Source organism: Lutra lutra, chromosome 15 (assembly GCF_902655055.1).
Source record: "Lutra lutra chromosome 15, mLutLut1.2, whole genome shotgun sequence".
Classification (NCBI taxonomy): Eukaryota; Metazoa; Chordata; class Mammalia; order Carnivora; family Mustelidae; genus Lutra; species Lutra lutra.
Window position 1 is genome coordinate 11762936 of NC_062292.1, and position 17595 is coordinate 11780530.

Here is a 17595-nt window from a genome sequence, read left to right on the forward strand (position 1 = left end):
GGATTTTATTATGTACAAAATATAAAGTAACTGGGAGGTTTTTTTTGTTTTGTTTTGTTTTGTTTTTTTTTTTTTTTTTACTGGGAGGTTTTTTAAGCAATCTGATTTATGTTTTGAAATGTTCCTCTAGCTGCGAAGCAGAAAATGGACAATAAGGGGGAGCACATGGTCCACACCAGAGAAAAATACCCTCTGCCTGGTCAGTGACCGTGAATAAACACAAGTGGATTGACTTTATTTATGTGGAGATTCAGCTCAGTGACAGGATTAAAAGGACTGGCTTATTGATGAATAACATATGGGGAGGTAAGTAAAACAGGAATCAAGAACAGACTCAAATTTTCCCTTGAGCGGCTACATGACTAGTGGTAACTTTCCAATTTTTGTTGTCTACCGTGCATCTAAGTACACAGCTGGATATACTACATTGTAAGGGCAGCTACTTAGTTTAAGGAAATAGCATGGCACAGTGAAGGCCCTGAATACATGGGATTCAAAAATCACTTTCACCACTTGCTGCCTGTATAACTGGGATATTTGATTCTTAGCCACACAGACCAGGAAGGGTCTAATACCTCAATGAAAAGTTGTTACAGTGCCTGGCATACAGTAAGCACTGTTACTACTTTTAATAATCAAGAGGGTAGCACTCTAACTAGCTAAATGACTGATAAGTTTTGTTGTCTACCTGCTAGGATGGATAGTTGTGAAATTCATTTTCAGAAAAGTCTCCTGCAAGATCTTTCACTAGACTGAAATCCACAATTTAATGGCTACTCTGGTATGGTTTTCTGCTGCATTATATAATCAAACTACACATTGGAATCTTGTTCAGATTAGTGGAATTAAGAAATAAGACTTTCTGGGATGCCTGGGTGGCTTAATCGATAAAGCATCTGCCTTTGGCTCAGGTCATGATCCCAGAGTCCTGGGATTGAGTCCCACATCAGGTTCCCTGCTCAGCAGGGAGCCTAGTTCTTCCTCTGCCTGCTGCTCACCCCCCTTGTGCTCTCTCTCTCCTTGCTTCCTCTTTGACAAATAAATAAATGAAATCTTAAAAAAATAAAAAAAACAAACCACAAGACTTTCTGAGTATTTTGTATTATCTACGGCCCTACAATCAGATTTTTATAATGACTATTTAGATTCTAATCCAAATTCATCACCAATAAAACTTACTGATGGATCATAAAGAAATAACAGGGGCACCAGGGAGGATCAGCTGGTTGAACATTCAACTCTTAATTTAGGCTCAGTCATGATTTCAGGGTTGTGAGATGGAAGCTCTGCATCAGGCTCTGCACTGGGTGCGGAGCCTGCTTGAGAGTCTCTCTCTCTCTCCCTTCCCCCACCCCTGGCTGGTGCACATAAGCGCACGCGCTCTCTCCCCACCACCTCCCCCACCCCGAGAAAAAAAAACACACAAAAAAACAAAAAACAAAAAAACGCCAGCTGTGTATTATTTCTATTTTCTAAATATAAATATCCTACACTGAAAGATACAAAGTATACAGCATTTTCCATAAGGAAAAATGAAAAATAATCACCCCAAGATTCAGTGAAAATGTGTTTGAGAGTATACAGATGTTATTACATAACTAATTGTAGATGTTCTATACTTATATAAGACCACCATAACCAAGTATTTTTTTTTCTCCCACAGTAAAAAAATTACAGTACATGCTCATTAGCTTACAAATCAATCAAATCTAAGTTTTCAGCGACATTACCATACCTGCAGCAATCTTTCCCTGAAGCACAGATTCCACTGATACTTCATCTTCAAGGGCCTGACGACTCACTTCTGGCAAGGGCAGAAGACCACTAGTCACTTTTGCTGTTAAGCCTCGCATACTTTCACTGTAAGTATTTTTAAAAGATAATATTATTACGATATATTTGTGCTATAATATACTTGATTATCTCTAGCCAGAAGGAAAAAAAGAAAAAGCCACCACACAAAAGTAAATAAGCTAAAACTAAAATCTGATCATAAAACCCACTTTACGTGCTTCTGGGTCTGAGGTGGCTCCCACCTAAAAACTTATTTCCCAACAGCTTTAGGAGAGTACAGATTTATTAAGCAAAATGTCCTAAGGATATACATGATTCCCTAGATTGTTTGAAAACTGGTTCAATGCCATTAATCTTACTGCCTGACCTACTCTCAAAGAACTCTTCACACACCAACAGGAAGAACTGATGCATTTTAGAAAAATTACTGCTATAGTCAAAGGGGAGAAAGTCCATAAAAAAATGTCCAAACACAGTTATCTCAAGAATCAAGTCTGGGATGTGTCTTTAATTCGATAGAAGGAAAAAAAATCAAAATGTATCTTTTGCTTCCACTATAGAGATTAGATTCCTGGAATGATCCTTCTATTGTAAATAACCAAAAATGATGGTTAAAATACTTTTTTGAATGAATTGATAGAGCCAAACATGAAGAGAGTGGGGGGCACCTGGGTGGCTCAGTGGGTTAAGCCTCTGCCTTCAGCTCAGGTCATGGTCTCAGTGTCCTGGGATCGAGCCCCACATTGGGCTCTCTGCTCTGCGGGGAGCCTGCTTCCCCCTCTCTCTCTGCTGCCACTCTGCCTATTTGTGATCTCTGTCTCTCGGTCAAATGAATAAATAAAATCTAAAAAAAAGAGACAGACAGCAGGAATTTTGGAAACCTCTAAGCTGGCTTGGGCCTTGAGGGTTGGCTACCAAATCCAATGCTGGTGGTCTCTGACTTTGAGACTCTTGAGATGCACAGAGGAAGAAGAAAAAGCTATGGACTAACAGAGCCAAGGCACACAAAGAAGAGCCTCCTCCCTGTGCCATTCAACTCCATAAGGCTATACCATTAGCCTTATCAGTGAGATAAATCAGTGAAAAATCAGTGAGAGAAGCACCCACTGTGCGGGACAGGGAGCAATAATGCTGCTCCTTTTGGCCATGGCTAGAAGTATCTGCTCAGAAAAAGAATATTTCCCTTCACACAAAGTGGTGGCCAGAATTCAAGCTATGATATTTGACAATACTCAGACAGCAATGTTTTATAAATTATTCTCAGGTTGGTAATGCTCTAGAAACCCATAGACACCACCAAATATTCTCCAGAATCTCAGTTCTCAAAGATGAAATTCCAAAGAAAATGACTCACAGTCAAAATAACAAACTAGAACAAGGATCTCCAGCCAGCAGAATCAATCTATCAGAGATTTTAGATATTGAAAATGATCAGAGAACAGAAAATATGTTTAATATGGTAAAGAACTCAAAGATCTAGCTTACTAGTGAGGAAGAAAACTTTAAAAATTATAATGAAAAATGGTCAAGTAGATTTGAAAAAAGTAACAGAACTCCTGGAATGAAAAATTAAGTAAAATTTAAAACTCAATGGGGTGGGGGGGTGCCTGGGTGGCTCAATCCTTAAGCCTATGCCTTTGGCTCAGGTCATGATCCCAGGGTCCTGGGATGGAGCCCGACACTGGACTCCCTGCTCAGCGGGAAGCCTGTTTCTCCCTCTCCCACTCCCCATGCTTGTATTCCCCCTCTTGCTGTCGCTGTCTGTCTCTCTCTCTCTCTCTCTCTCTGCCAAATAAATAAATAAATAAATCTTAAAACAAAGCAAAACAAAACTCAATGGGGGAAAAAACCTCAAAGGAGTAATGAGAAGTGCAGCAATAAGCAACAATATGGACAAATGTCAGAGTGTGATAATAATAAAAGGAGCCAAAAATATCCACATAAATGATTATATTCACATAACATTTAAAAGGCCATAAAACTAAGAAAATAATATTTAAAAACACAAACATATGTAACAAAACTATGAATAAAGCAAGGAAACAATAAACACAAAAACCGTTAATAGTAGTTACTTGGACTATAATAGTAGTTACTTTGAGAAGAGGGAAAGGGGCTAGAATGGAAAGGAATACAGAAGAACTCCAATGTCCTTTTTCTAAAACTTTTATGGTGAGTAGACAGGTAATCACTGCATCATGATTCTTTATAACTTAGAAATATTCTTTTGTCTCTATTCAACAAATAGTTCTCTTGTACCTACTTAAACAAAAACGAACTCAAAAAACAAGTAATACAGCATACTAGGAAGAGAAAGAGAATCCCCAAACTCTTTGAGAATGTAGGACAGAGAGACAAAGAAAGAAGTAGTTGAAAGTTACAGGCAAGAGGGGCATCTGGCTGGCCCAGTCAGTGGAGGATCTGACTTATGATCTCAGCGTTGAGTTCAAGCCCCACATTGGTGTAAGACTACTTAAAAATAAAATCTTTTTTTTTTTTTAAAGATTTTATTTATTTATTTGACAGACAGAGATCACAAGTAGGCAGAGAGAGAGAGGAAGGGAAGCAGGCTCCCCGCTGAGCAGAGAGCCCGATGCGGGGCTCGATCCCAGGACCCTGGGATCATGACCTGAGCTGAAGGCAGCGGCTTTAACCCACTGAGCCACCCAGGCGCCCCAAAAATAAAATCTTTAAAAAAGTTATAGGCAAGAGAGGAAGAAGATCTAACATGTTTATTCAGAATCCCTCAAAATATAACACTAAATAGTAAGGAAAAAGCAATATTCTAGGGACACTTGGGTGGCTCAGTTGGTTAACTATCTGCCTTCAGCTCAGGTCATGATCCCAGTATCAAGTCCTACACTGGGCTCCTTGCTCAGCGGGAGCTTGCTTCTCCCTCTGCCTGTCACTCCCCGAGCCTGTGCCCATGTGCTCTCCCTCCCTCTGACAAATAAGTAAAATCTATTAAGAGGGGGAAAAAAAAAAAAAAAAAGCCTGGGGCACCTGGGTGGCTCAGTGGGTTGAGCCTCTGCCTTTGGCTTCAGTCATGATCTCAGGGTCCTGGGATCAAGGCCTGCACATCTCTGCTCAACAGGGTGCCTGCTTCCCCCTCTCTCTCTGCCTGCCTCTCTGCCTACTTGTGATCTCTGTCAAATAAATAAATAAAATCTTAAAAAAAAAAAAAAAAGAAGAATCAATATTCTAAAAGGTATTTCCCAAATCTGTAGAGAGCACACCAATACTCTGGAATTGGGAAGAACAGTGAATCCTAGGTAGAAAAAAAGAAATGACTTCTCAACAACAGTGGAAGCCAGAAGTCTGGAATATCTTGAAAATTCTAAGCAAACACTGCTGTCAACATATAATTATGTATCCCTGGAATTATCCTTAAATATGAAACACGTTTTTAGAAAAAAACAAAAACAGTCTACCACAAATAAACTCTCCCTTAAAGGGAGTCCTAAAGAATTATAGATAGAAGGTTTCAGGGAGAATAGCGATCAGAAAGTCTGAGACACAAAAAGAGCTCCAGATATCAGTGGTGGGGTCCCCTGAACCTTCATATGATCCATGTAATAAGCATGAAAGGAAACTACCAGAGGCCAAGGGATGAATCATTGGAAAAAGAGAGGAGAAACAATCCCCAAAGCTTACACAAGGCCAGGAATAGCTCCAAAGTGGAAAAACCTTATAATACATGAGGCACTGAGTAGAGTACTCAGAAAGGTACTGACTGCTTCAGTGGTGGGGGAAAAAAAATTACCTCCCCCTTTTAAAAAAGATTTTATTGGGCGCCTGGGTGGCTCAGTGGGTTAAGCCGCTGCCTTCGGCTCAGGTCATGATCTCAGGGTCCTGGGATTGAGTCCCGCGTCGGGCTCTCTGCTCAGCGGGGAGCCTGCTTCCCTCTCTCTCTCTCTCTGTCTGCCTCTCTGTCTACTTGTGATCTCTCTCTGTCAAGTAAATAAATAAAATCTTTAAAAAAATAAAAAATAAATAAAAGATTTTATTTATTTGAGACAGAGAGAAAGCGAGAGAGAGCATAAGCAAGAGAGAGAGGCAGGGGGTAGGCAGACTCTCCACTGAGCAGGGAGCCCAATGTGGGCCTTGTTCCCAGGACCCTGAGATCATGACCTGAGCCGAAGGCAGATACTTAAACTGACTAAGCCACCCAGGTACCCCCAAATTAGCCCTTTTCTAAAGGTCATTCTGGTCTTGTCTGAAAAAGCAAGCTACAAAAGAATCAAAGTGTTTCCAAATAACTTAGCTGCACCCCAGAACAAGGCTCAAGAAAATATAAAGGAATGTAAAAATATTCAGTAATAAAGAAAGTGAAATTCACAGTATCTGGCACCCAATCAAAAATTGCCAGGTATGCAAAAGAAGCAAAAAAATGACCCATTTAAAAAAAGAGAGACAGACCTAGAAATAACACAGAAGTTAGAATTACTAGATGAGGACATTAAATCAGTTGTCCTAGCCATAATACCTCTGTCCAAGAAGACAGAAGAAGGCACAAGCCTGTTAAGGAAAGATTCAGAAGATATAAAAATGACCAAATCAAACTTCTAGAGATGAGAAATACTGAATGGGATTCAGACACTTAAAGTATTACTGAACCTAAACATCCACAGTAGAAACTATCTAATACGAAGCACATGGAAGAAAAAAAAGGCTGAGGCAGAAAGGAAAAGAACAGAACATCAATGACCTATGGGACAATATCAAGTGCCATAATATATAACAGCAATCTCCAAAAAAAAAAAAAAAAAAAAAAAAGAGGACAGAAATATTTAAAAACCAATGGCCAAAAGTTTCCAAATTTGATGAAACTATAAACCCACAAATCCAAAAAGGCCAATACAACTCAAGCACAAGGCACATGAAGAAATGCCACCAAAATACATCATACTTGGGCTCACTTCAGCAGTACATACACTAAAACTGGAACAATATATATCATATGCAAGGGACAAAGAGAAAATCTTAAAAAGTATCACACTGCAAAGATGAACAAGAATGACAAGAGACTTCTCGTGGAAAACTATGCAAGCCAGGAGACAGTGAAACAATATATTTTAAGTTCTGAAAGAAAAAAAAAAAAAAGCTGTCAACCTAGAATTCTATCCCCTATGAAAATATCACTTAAAAATGAAGGCAAAATAAAGACCTTTCAACATACAAGAGTGAAAAAGACAGTCACCAGCAGATAGGCAGTACCAGGAATGTCGAAGAAGTTCCCTCAGAAAGAAGAGTATTTTGAACTGAATGAAAATGAAAACATGACCTACCCAAATTTGTGTAATACAGCTTAAAGCAGTGTTTAGAGGGGAATTCATAGCACTAAACAACCAGAAGATCTCCTATCAGTAACCTAAGCTTCCACCTTAAGAAACTAGAAAAGGAACAAATTAAACCATCAACAGAAGAAAGGAATGAGAGAACTGAATTTAATGAAACAAGACAGAAAAATCATAGTTGAAAATAATCCATGAAACAAAAAGCTGGTTCTGTGCGATTAAGAAAAAACAAAAACAAAAACAAACCAACAAAACAGAGAAACAGATCAATGAAATCAAGAGACCAGAGACTGAACTATTCCACTTATAACAAAAATAACATTTCAAATCACTGTGAAAATGACACCAGATGGAAAATCACAAAATTTTAATAATGTCCTGAGATAATTTAGCCATCCCTGCTGGGAAGAAAAAAAACTCCTCCTCCTCAGTATGATACAGAAATGGGAAATTATAGATGAATAAAAGATCTGAAGGCATTCCCACCCTAAAATGAGTGGTGAGGGGAAGGAAGCTACAATCTATGAAGCAACTTCCATGTACCGGACATTAATTAGACTTCAAATCTTCAAGTAAAACTGACACCATGTCTGCCCTATAGTTTCGGGCACCCTGCCTCATCTTTGTATCCCCAGCACTATTATTCTGAGAAGCACAGCATACAACACTTTTTTGAGGGGGGAAAAACTGCTTCAATGGCTAACACCAAAAGATAATGATCTTGAGGTGAAAACTGACATATGGGAATAAAAACTTTCAGGGTAGGGGGTACTCAATGGTCTAGAAAGAGAAAACTCAAGGGACAGGAATGATCTCAGAGGGGACACAGAGCCATTTGACTTAATCACTAAATTCCAAAATATAATAATTTTTAAATTGTAAAAAAGCAGCCTAACTTGCAGGAAAACCTTAAAGGTAAAGTTTATAAATCCACAATTAATCTAAAACAAAAGGAAGTAAGGATGCCTGGCAGACACAGTCAGTAGAATATGTGACTCCTGACCTTGGGGTTGTGAGTTCTAACCCCATGTCTGGGGCAGAACCTCCTAAAATAAAATAAAAGGAAGTAGAAAGTTTTGTGAAACGTTTGCTATCTTGAATTTATCAGTGGGTAGATTTTTATTACTATTCTGTTACATCAAAATAAATTCAACAATTTACATTAACCCATCAGAAACAGAACCCAGAGCTGTAGGGACTGTGGGCTAAACAACCCTTTTATGTTTTCAAGTGTTAAGAGGTTCCAAGTACACTGTATCCATGTATTTTTTAATTTCTTCTTTAATTTCCTGGGTGACCCATTTATTCTTTAGTAAGATGTTTTTTAACCTCCATGTATTTGTGGTCTCTCCAGCTTTTTTCTTGTGGATTTCTTCAAGTTTCTTACTGCTGTGATTGGAGAGGTGCCTGGCTGGTTCAGTTGGTGTGCCTCTTGATCTCAGGGTCGTGAGTTTAAACCCCATGTTGGGTGCAGAGCCTACTTAAAAAAAAAAAAGAAAAACAAACAAACAAACAGCGTTGTGATGGACAATACCCATGGTATGATCCCAATCAGCTTTTTTTTAATTAGAAATAGAGAGAGGGGGAGAGGGAGAGAGCACACTCAGAGTGGAGAGGCAAGAGAAAGGGAGAGGGAATTTTAAGTAGGCTCCACGCCCAGCACAGGGCTTGATCTCAAGACCGTGAGATCAAGACTTGAGCTGAGATCAAAAATCGGATGCTTAAATGACTGAGCCAGCCAGGCGCCCCAATCTCAATCTTTTTGTACTTGATGAGGCATGATTTGTGACCTAGCATGTGATCTATTCTGGAGAATGTCCCATGTGCACTCAAAAAGAATGTGTATTCTGCTGCTTTAGGATGAAATGTTCTGAATATATCTGTTAAGTCCATCTGGTCTAATGTGTCATTCAGAGCCATTGTTTCCTTGTTGATTTTCTGCTTTGAAGATCTGTCCATTGCTGTAGGTGGGGTATTAAAATCCACCACTTAAATTATGGTTCCTCTATGTTTGCTATGAATTATTTTAAATATCTGGGTGCTCCCAAGTTGGGAGCATAAATATTGACCAGTGTTAAGATCTTCTTGTTGGATAGACCCCTTTATTATGATATAGTGAGTGCCCCTCTTCAGCTCTTGTTACAACCATTGGTTTAAAATCTAGTTTGTCTGATCTAAGGATAGCTACCCCGGCTTTCTTTTGATGTCCATTAGCAATGAGAAATGGTTCTTCATCCCCTTGCTTTCAATCTGCAGGTGTCTTTGGGTCTCAGAAGAGTCTCTTGCAAGCAGCATACAGATGGGTCTTGTTTTTTTAATCCATCCTGACACCCTATGTCCTTTGACTGGAGAATGTAGTCCATTTACACTGAGTAATTATTGAAAGATAGGAATTTAGTGTTCTTGTATTACTTGTTAAGTCATTGTTTCCGGAGAATTTCTGCTCTAGTCTTTGTTGTTTTTGGTCTTTCTTTCTAACTCAAAGACCCCTTTAATACTTCTTGCAGGGCTGGTTCAGTGGTTATGAACTCCTTTAGTTTTTGTTTGTCTGGGAAACTCTCTCTCCTATTCTGAATGGCAGCCTTGCTTGATAAAATTATTCTGGACTACCTATTTTTTCCATTCAGCAGGTTGAACATACCAGGCCACCTTATTCCGGCCTGCCAAGCTTCTGCGGTGACATCTGCTGCTAACCTGATGTGACTTCCCTTATAAGTTAGGGACTTCTTTTCTCTTGCTGCTTTGAGGCTGTTTTCTTTATCTCTGTATTTTGCAAGTTTAACTACAGTGTGTCTTGGTGTTGGCCTGCTTTTGTTGATTTTGTTTGGAGTTCTCTGTGCCTCTGGATTTGGATGTCTGTTTCCTTCCCCAGATTAGGAAACTTTTGGGCTATAATTTCCTCAAATAAGCCTTCTGCCTCCTTTGCCCTCTCTTCTTTTTCTTCTGAGACGCCTATGAAATTCTTCTTCTTCTGAGACTCCTATGAAATGAGCATTATTATATTTTATGGAGTCACTGAGTTCTGAAGTCTACATTCATGATCTAAGAGTTTTCTTTCCATCTTCTTTTCAGCCTCATTATTTTCCACAATTTTACCTTCTATGTCACGTACTCATTCCTCTGCTTCTTCTATCCTTGTGGTCACTATATCCAGTCAGTTTCAAATCTCAGTTATAGCATATTTTTATTTTGGCCTGACTAGGTTTTAAGTGTTTTATCTCTGTGTTAAGGTACTCCCTGGTGTCTTCTATGCTTTTCTCAAGCACAGGTAGTATCCTTATGATTGTCGCCTTAAATTCTGGCTCGGGCATATGACTTCTATATATTTCAATGAGATCCCTGGCCATGACCTTTTCTTGTTCTTTCTTTTGGGATGAATTCCTCAATCTTGACATTTTGTCCAAGTCTCTGTCTTCAGTATGTTAGGAAGGCCTGTTATGTTTCCTGTTCCTGAGAGTACTGTAATGGCTTCATTATGAAGAGGTCATATATCATCCAGGGCCTGGTGCTTCCGGCAGTGTCCTGCTGTGTGGGGCGTGCACCGCGCTGCTGTGTTTGGGCTGCTCTTTCCCTCAGGTCAGTCCTCTGCAGTTTCTCCTTCCCTGCAGTGGGCAGTGTTTGGACCTTGGCCAGAGTGTGGCAAGTTTTAACTAGATGTGCTCTGGTCTGCTTGTTAGAAGAGACCTGATGCGGTTTCCACTGGAGCTGAAGTTCTGCAGCTCTCTATGGTCAGTGTATGCGGTTGGGGGTGGGTTGTGCTGGTCTTCGAGGGGGAGAGACCCACTACCTGGTTCTCAGGCACACTTGTGGTCCAACTTCTCTGTAAAAGTACTTGTCCTAAATTGATCCATGATTTTCTCTCTGCTAGGCCCAGTCACAGTTCCATAACACAGACTTCTGTACAGGTACGTCCAAGGTCAGTCACACACCTCCAAAGCACTGTTGCTTCTGCTCTAGCTGACGCCTTACACCTCAGGCCAGTAACATGCTCTGCAGCCACTTCAACACCATATAGCAAACCCAAGTACACAGTATTTCCTCAAAAGATTAACATTATAACGATGTTAAGTTAGTGCTATCCTTAGAAACTTAGAGATTAAATTTAAAGACTCTAGAACTTTGAATCCTTGAAGCTGTTAACTTCCTTAGTGATCTATTTAATCTGTCACATTCAATGGATAATCAGTTTATCAATTCTAGTCTATTTCTTAATTCATTCAACCAATACTAAATGTTTATCATATGGTAAAATGCTCCACACACAAAAATGAAATGCTGAAACCACAGCTTCCTTCTAAGTGCTCCTCTATCTTTATCTCCCCATTTCCCTTCTCCATTCAGTTGTTTCTTAGGATTACAATAACAATAATAATTCACTTCTTGGTCCTGCAAGTTAGACTTAGCTTCTACATAACTAAAGGATTTTACCCCTTTAGAACCTCTGGATTTCGAGCTGTGTTCTCAAACTGATGCTATTTCAAGAGGAAAAAGAATTTCTCAAAGCTCTTAGTGTCTGAGAAACAGCAAGTTGAATAACCACAGGTTTCATCCAGAGTATTAGAAAAGGCACAAACTTTGAATTAAAATGGCTTTAAGTCCTGGTTCTACTGCTTACTAGTACATGTAATGTTGTACTTCTCTATTCCCGTATTCATGTCACACCCAAGTTTCTAGATAATGTGAATATCTATCTCTCCAACTCTTAGTTTATCATGGGGCCTGGCATAAGAGTTTAAAAAAAGTGCTCAGTGAATGAAAGAAAGTTTTTCCAATTCGCAAGTTAGCCTTTGAATCCACAGGGCAAAAATTGGCTTCAAGACCTTTCAAATCACAATTTACAGTATGAATTAAAAGCACATTGAAGAGACCTCTGAAAAATTATACTATTAGAAAGAACATCTCATATAGACATGTATGTTCACAAATATACATTAAGCAGCCCTGCTCAGTTTTGTACAAAATTAAGTAGAGTCCCAGCCTTTACGACATGTCAACATCAGCAACCTCTGAAAGTTTCAATTCCTTCTGAAGGTCTAGGCAGGCAGAGCAGGACATTGTGCTGGCTGCCATTGAAATAAAAATGTTGTTCATCTTCTTGATACCACAAAAGGATTATGTCATTTTTCTCAAAACCCTTCAATGATTCCCTACTGCATATAAAAACCAATATCCTCAGCCACAGGCAATGAATGGCAGCTCCAGACTATCTCTACAGGGCTGTCTCCCAAATTCATCAGAAGTTTGCTACTGCCCAGCACTTTCATTCTTTTATGCTATTTCCCCTTTCATCTCTATGTGCCAAAACCCCATCCATCAAAGACTAAATTCCCAGTGTGGTCTGCATAGACCCATCCTTTCCTACTTAATCTCATTTTCTGAGCTCACTCCTTTCCACTTTTAGGTTAGCAGTCATAACTATTATTTTTGAAACTTGTTATTTGTGTTTGTCTGTCCTCCCACCCCCCAAGTATGAATTCCTAAAAAGCAAAAATCATGTCTTGTTCCTATAAATTCCAGAGTCACAATGCCTTGCAACTAATAGATCCAAAACATGGTATTTTAGGACAGCAGATACTCATCACAGGGAATAGAAATAGACAGGTTAAGCAATAAAATCAATTTTTAAAAACTCAATGTTCTTAAAAGCCAACAAGAAAACAACCCAATTAAAAATGGCCAAAGACCTTAGCAAACACTCACTAAGAAGATAAACAGACAGCAAGTAAGCACATGAGAAGCTCCATTTCATATGTCATCAGAGAAATGCATTTCAAAGCAATGAGACACCACTGCACACCTTTTAGAACGGCCCAAATCCGGAACACTGACACCACCAAATGCTGGTGAGGATGTGGAGCAACAGGAACTCTCCTTCACTGCTGGTGGGAATCCAAAATGGTACGGCCACTCTGGAAGATAGTTTGGCAGTTTCTTTCAGAACTAAATATATTCTTACCATACGTTCCAGCAATCACACTCCTTGGTATTTACCCAAAGGAGCTGAAAACATGTCCACACAAAAAACTGCACACAGATGTTATCACAGCTTTTCCTCGTAACTATTAAGATCTGTAGAAAACTAGTACGTCCTTTTGTAGGTGAATGGCTAAATAAATGGTAGAACGTCTAGGCAACATAATATTCACTCCGTTCTGAAAAGAAGTGAGCGAGGGCCCCCTGGCTAGTTCAGACAGGAGAGCCTGTGACTCTTGATCTCAGGTTCCTGACACTGGGCAGAGAGATTACTTAAATAAACAGACAAAAACTTTAAAAAAGAAATGAACTATCAAGCAATGAAAGGACATAGAGGAATCAGAATTATCACTAAGTGAAAAAAGTCAATTTGAAAAGGTTACATACTGCATGATTCCAACGACATGACAATTCTGGAAAAAGCAAAACTATGGAGAAAGTAAAAAGACTAGTGGTTGCCAAGGTTTAGCAGTAAGTGAGGGATGACCAGAGAGAGTACAGAGGATTTCTAGGGCTGTGAAAGTACTTTGATAACACTATAACGGTAGATAATTGTCATTATACATCTGTCCAAACCCACAGAACATACACCACCAAGACTGAACCCTAATGTAAACTGTGAACTTTGGTGATAATGATGTGTCCATGTAGGTTCAATAATTGTAACGAATGTTCTAATCTAGTGGTGAATGTTGATAATGGGGGGAAGCTATGCCTGAGTGGAAGCAGGGAGAATGTGAACTACATTCTCTGTACCTCCCCCTCAACTCCGCTGTGAGCCTAAAACAGCTCTAAAAAATAAACTTATTAAAAAGAAAAATCTCTTATTGGCCAGAGTTTGGGGTCCAACTTATTTTTAAATATATATGGTCTCAGTACTAAGATGCAAAATAAAATTCACAAAACTACTAGGAAAGATTTTATAACACAGAATACTACAAATCAGGGGTGCCTGGGTGGCTCTGCCTTCGGCTCAGGTCATGATCCCAGGGTCCTGGGATCGAGCTCCGCATCCTGCTCTCTGCTTGGCAGGGAGCCTGCTTCCCCCTCTCTGCCTGACTCTCTGCCTACTTGTGATCTGTCAGTCAATTAAATAAATAAAATCTTTAAAAAAAAAATACCACAAATCAGTTCTGTGGGATACACACACAGCCTCAAAAGCAGCTGAATCCCACTACAGCAAAAAACTCTCATCTAGTTGTTCACTAATTATATTGTGACAACACTGAACAAACATTTCCACAGAACATTCTCTATGCATTTTTCCTTTTTTTGCAACTCCTAAAAAGACAAAGAATTATGATGTTCGTGTAAGCTGTCAGTGGACTCAGAAGCTTCTAAACTTCTACTAATAAACTATTAAGTTAAACTTCCTTTAGTAGCAGCTCTTTCAAACTTACTTCCAACATTTATTAATCTCCAAGTACTTTTAAAACATTGTGCTGGGCAGGGAACTGTAGGGCACTAAGATGACCCACTTCCTGACCTCAAAGAGTTTACCTTCCAGAAGGAGATACATATAATCAACCCTTAGAATATCAGACAAAAATAAATGCTACAACAATGGTAAAAATGATGTGGAATAAAGGGAAATGGAAGAGTGACTAGAAAACATGGCATTTAAAGTGAGGAGGATTTGAAATTTCAGAACTTGAATAAGGCAGGGATGGAGCTCCAGGCTGAAGGCCATGAGCAAAGAAACACCGACATACATCTTCAAGAAAAATGGGCCCGGATATGGGGAGGATTCTGGAATGGGCAAAGCAAAAATATTTGAGTAGTTGAGTCTGGAAAGCAGAAGAGACTTGTCGTGGAAACTGCTGGCCTAACCTAAGAGAGTTAGACTTCATTCTGAAGAAAAATTAGGAGGTGCTGTAAATTTTCATGGTCAGCAGGAGAAAAAGGAACAATGTTATGTTTCTTTATAAATGAAGATGTGGGGATGCCTGGGTGGCTCAGTTGGTTAAGCAGCTGCCTTCGGCTCAGGTCATGATCCCAGTGTCCTGGGATCGAGTCCCACATCGGGCTCCTTGCTTGGCGGGGAGCCTGCTTCTCCCTCTGCCTCTCCCTGCCATTCTGTCTGCCTGTGCTCGCTCGCTCTCCTCTCTCTCTGACAAATAAATAAAATATTAAAAAATAAATAAATAAATGAAGATGTGTCCATCCCCAAATTGCTACAGAAGAATCTCTTAAAAATCATTTTAAAATAATTTTGGCTGTTTTGCGACCTGGTGACGCTTTGCTAGGTTACTGAAAAACAGGATAAAAAATTACAGTAACGGAGAGAATGCACACTTCCCATAGCACTTAACACACTTGGAGCATCCCTCCAGCATTAACTTGAAACTGGGCTTGTCATTCCTGGTCTCCCACCCATTCGGTCAAAGCTCACGAAAGGTTCTCAAAATCTACCGATTCTTTAGGATATTCTGAGAATAAACGGAAGTTTAAAGTTTCCATGAGGCCTATATTTTACCCTAAAGGGCCCAGGTTCTTCCAAATACTTCTCAAACGGTATTTTAAAAAGATAACAGCGAGCACGATCCTCGTTGGCGCTGAGAATCACCTAACCTCCCCCACAGCTCAGCAGTCAACTAGTAACAAAAGTGATCGTCCTCAAGTTCGGGGGGCCAGGAAGACGACAGCCACCCCAAGACGTGCTGATCAAATCGCCGCACTCTCCACTCCCGCCCCGACCCCTCCCGCGGCCCGGACTCACCCGAGCCAGGCCCAGGAGCATGTGAAGCACACCGCGACGAAAGACCGGCTCCACGGCCGAGTAGGCTCGCTCGGGCCCAGGCCGGCCAAGGTCTCCACCACTCCGGAGCACGGCGCCCAGGGCATGCCGCGGGCCCGGCACCCCTGCGCGGCGTGCGGGCCCGGCCAGCGCCGCGGAAGGCGCAGGGGGTGGTTCCCGCAACGCCTCTCAGCCGCCATGTGCCGCCGGCCGGTGGTTATATAACCCGCTGCCTGGGGGGGCCCCCTCCCCCGAGCGCGCGGCCCCCGCCGCCAACCGCGTTCCCCCGCCGCCGCCGGCCCAGCGAGCCCGGCCGCCCGCCCCCGCGCCGAGCGCCCCGGCCCCCTGCCCAAAGCAGGGAGGCCCGAGGCCCTGCGGCCCAGGCCGCGCGGACCCGCCCTCGCGCGCCGGGCCGGCCCCTCCCGCCCTTTCCCTACCTGCGCAGGGCGGGCGGCCGACCGCCCCGGCCGCCGAGTGCAGGGGGCGCAAGGCCGCGCGCGAGCTCCTCCCGCGCGGGTCCGTCACAGCATCTCCCGGGAGACACGGCCGCCTCAGGCAGGGCGCGCACGCCGCCGCACCTCCAGCCTCCGCCCGCGACCTCGCCGGCCGCCGCAGACCCACAGCCCCTGAGGCGCCTCCGCCGGTTGCAGTCCGACGCGCGGATCCGCGACTCCGACGCCGCCCGCGCCGCCGTTCCGGATCCTCCTCCCTACGACTTTGCCTCCTACAGACTGATGGCGCCGGGCCTGCTCTAAGCATTACCGCGGGCGGACCGACCAAGTCTTATAAGCCTGGGAGGGGTGGGGCGGGGTGGGGCGGGGCGCCGCGGGGTGGGGCGGGGCGCCGAGGGGCGGGGCGCGGAGGTGTGGGCGCGGAGGGAGGGCAGCGGTCGGAAAGCAGATCGCGGCGCGGAGCCCTGAGTTCTCGCGAGTGTTCCGGCCTAGGCGCCGGCTTCGCGGGAATTTTCAAACTCTCGCAGGAGAAGGTAGGGGGAGGGAAGGGAAGCCCGCCTGGCACCGCGGGTCATTTACATAAAACAGGATCTCCCCGCCTCCAGAGAGCTGCTGGAGGGGGGGGGGGGGCGCGGGAGGAAACTACAAGTCCCGCGATGCCTTGCGCGCCACCCCGCTGCGGCGGCCTGGCACGCGTACGCGCGTGGAGTCGGGAGTGGTAGTCTCTGGCCGGGGCCTCCGGGATCCGCGGGCGGGGCTAGGGTCCCCCTGTGGCGGGAGAGGGGCCGCCACGTTAGCGTGTATCCCTGGCGGATATAGCTGGCTGCGTCGGTCTGGCCTCTGCTGCCTTGGCGGGCGCGTCTGCCCTCGGTGGTTTTCGTTCCTTGTGCTCGGACTCTTCGTGCCCAAGGTGGCAGTCTGGGGAAACCCTTTTCTGACTCTTACTTATTTTTAAATACCCGCAATTGCTTTCGTGGCCACAGGTGTTAACGCCGCCTAGTCTAATCTTTTTCCTCTTTTTACCCCAAATTAGTTACCGTTTTGGTCGCTGTAGGGTTTCACTGCGGAATTTCTTTAATTTGTTGTTGGTATCTTTGAAGCTAGTCCCAGCACCAAACGCGTTTCAAGCACGGAGATGTCCACTATGTCCCTGATAGTAAATACCAAATAAAAGGATTATAACGTGAGGTGGAGGGAAGATTGTGGCAGCCGCTTCTGTTATCAGGAAAGCTTGTCCTTTTTTGTTACCCTCTCCCATGTGTTTTTTGAGATATGCTCCCTTTTAAAAACGTAAATTCTTTTTTTCTGTAATTTGTCTTTCTTTGTTGACAGCAACCTCTAA

General features: G+C 42.5%; 1 protein-coding gene across 7 annotated transcripts in view; it reads right to left on the bottom strand.

The window, feature by feature from the left end:
• Positions 1-16583, bottom strand: part of AHCTF1 (AT-hook containing transcription factor 1) — an 82758-nt gene extending 66175 nt beyond the window's left edge. For 2 of the 7 annotated variants that reach the window (XM_047703943.1, XM_047703941.1), the window contains exons 1-3: positions 16239-16568; positions 12889-13000; positions 1736-1860 (exon numbers count right to left, since the gene is read on the bottom strand). In XM_047703943.1, the coding sequence (XP_047559899.1) occupies positions 1736-1860; positions 12889-13000; positions 16239-16560 (559 nt within the window). In that variant the 5' untranslated portion in view covers positions 16561-16568. Of the gene's footprint in view, positions 1-1735; positions 1861-8420; positions 8543-12888; positions 13001-15783; positions 15803-16238 lie in introns of those variants that run through there. The other 5 variants (XM_047703947.1, XM_047703944.1, XM_047703946.1 and 2 more) reach the window with 5 other exon arrangements.
• Positions 16584-17595: the final 1012 nt, after the last annotated feature.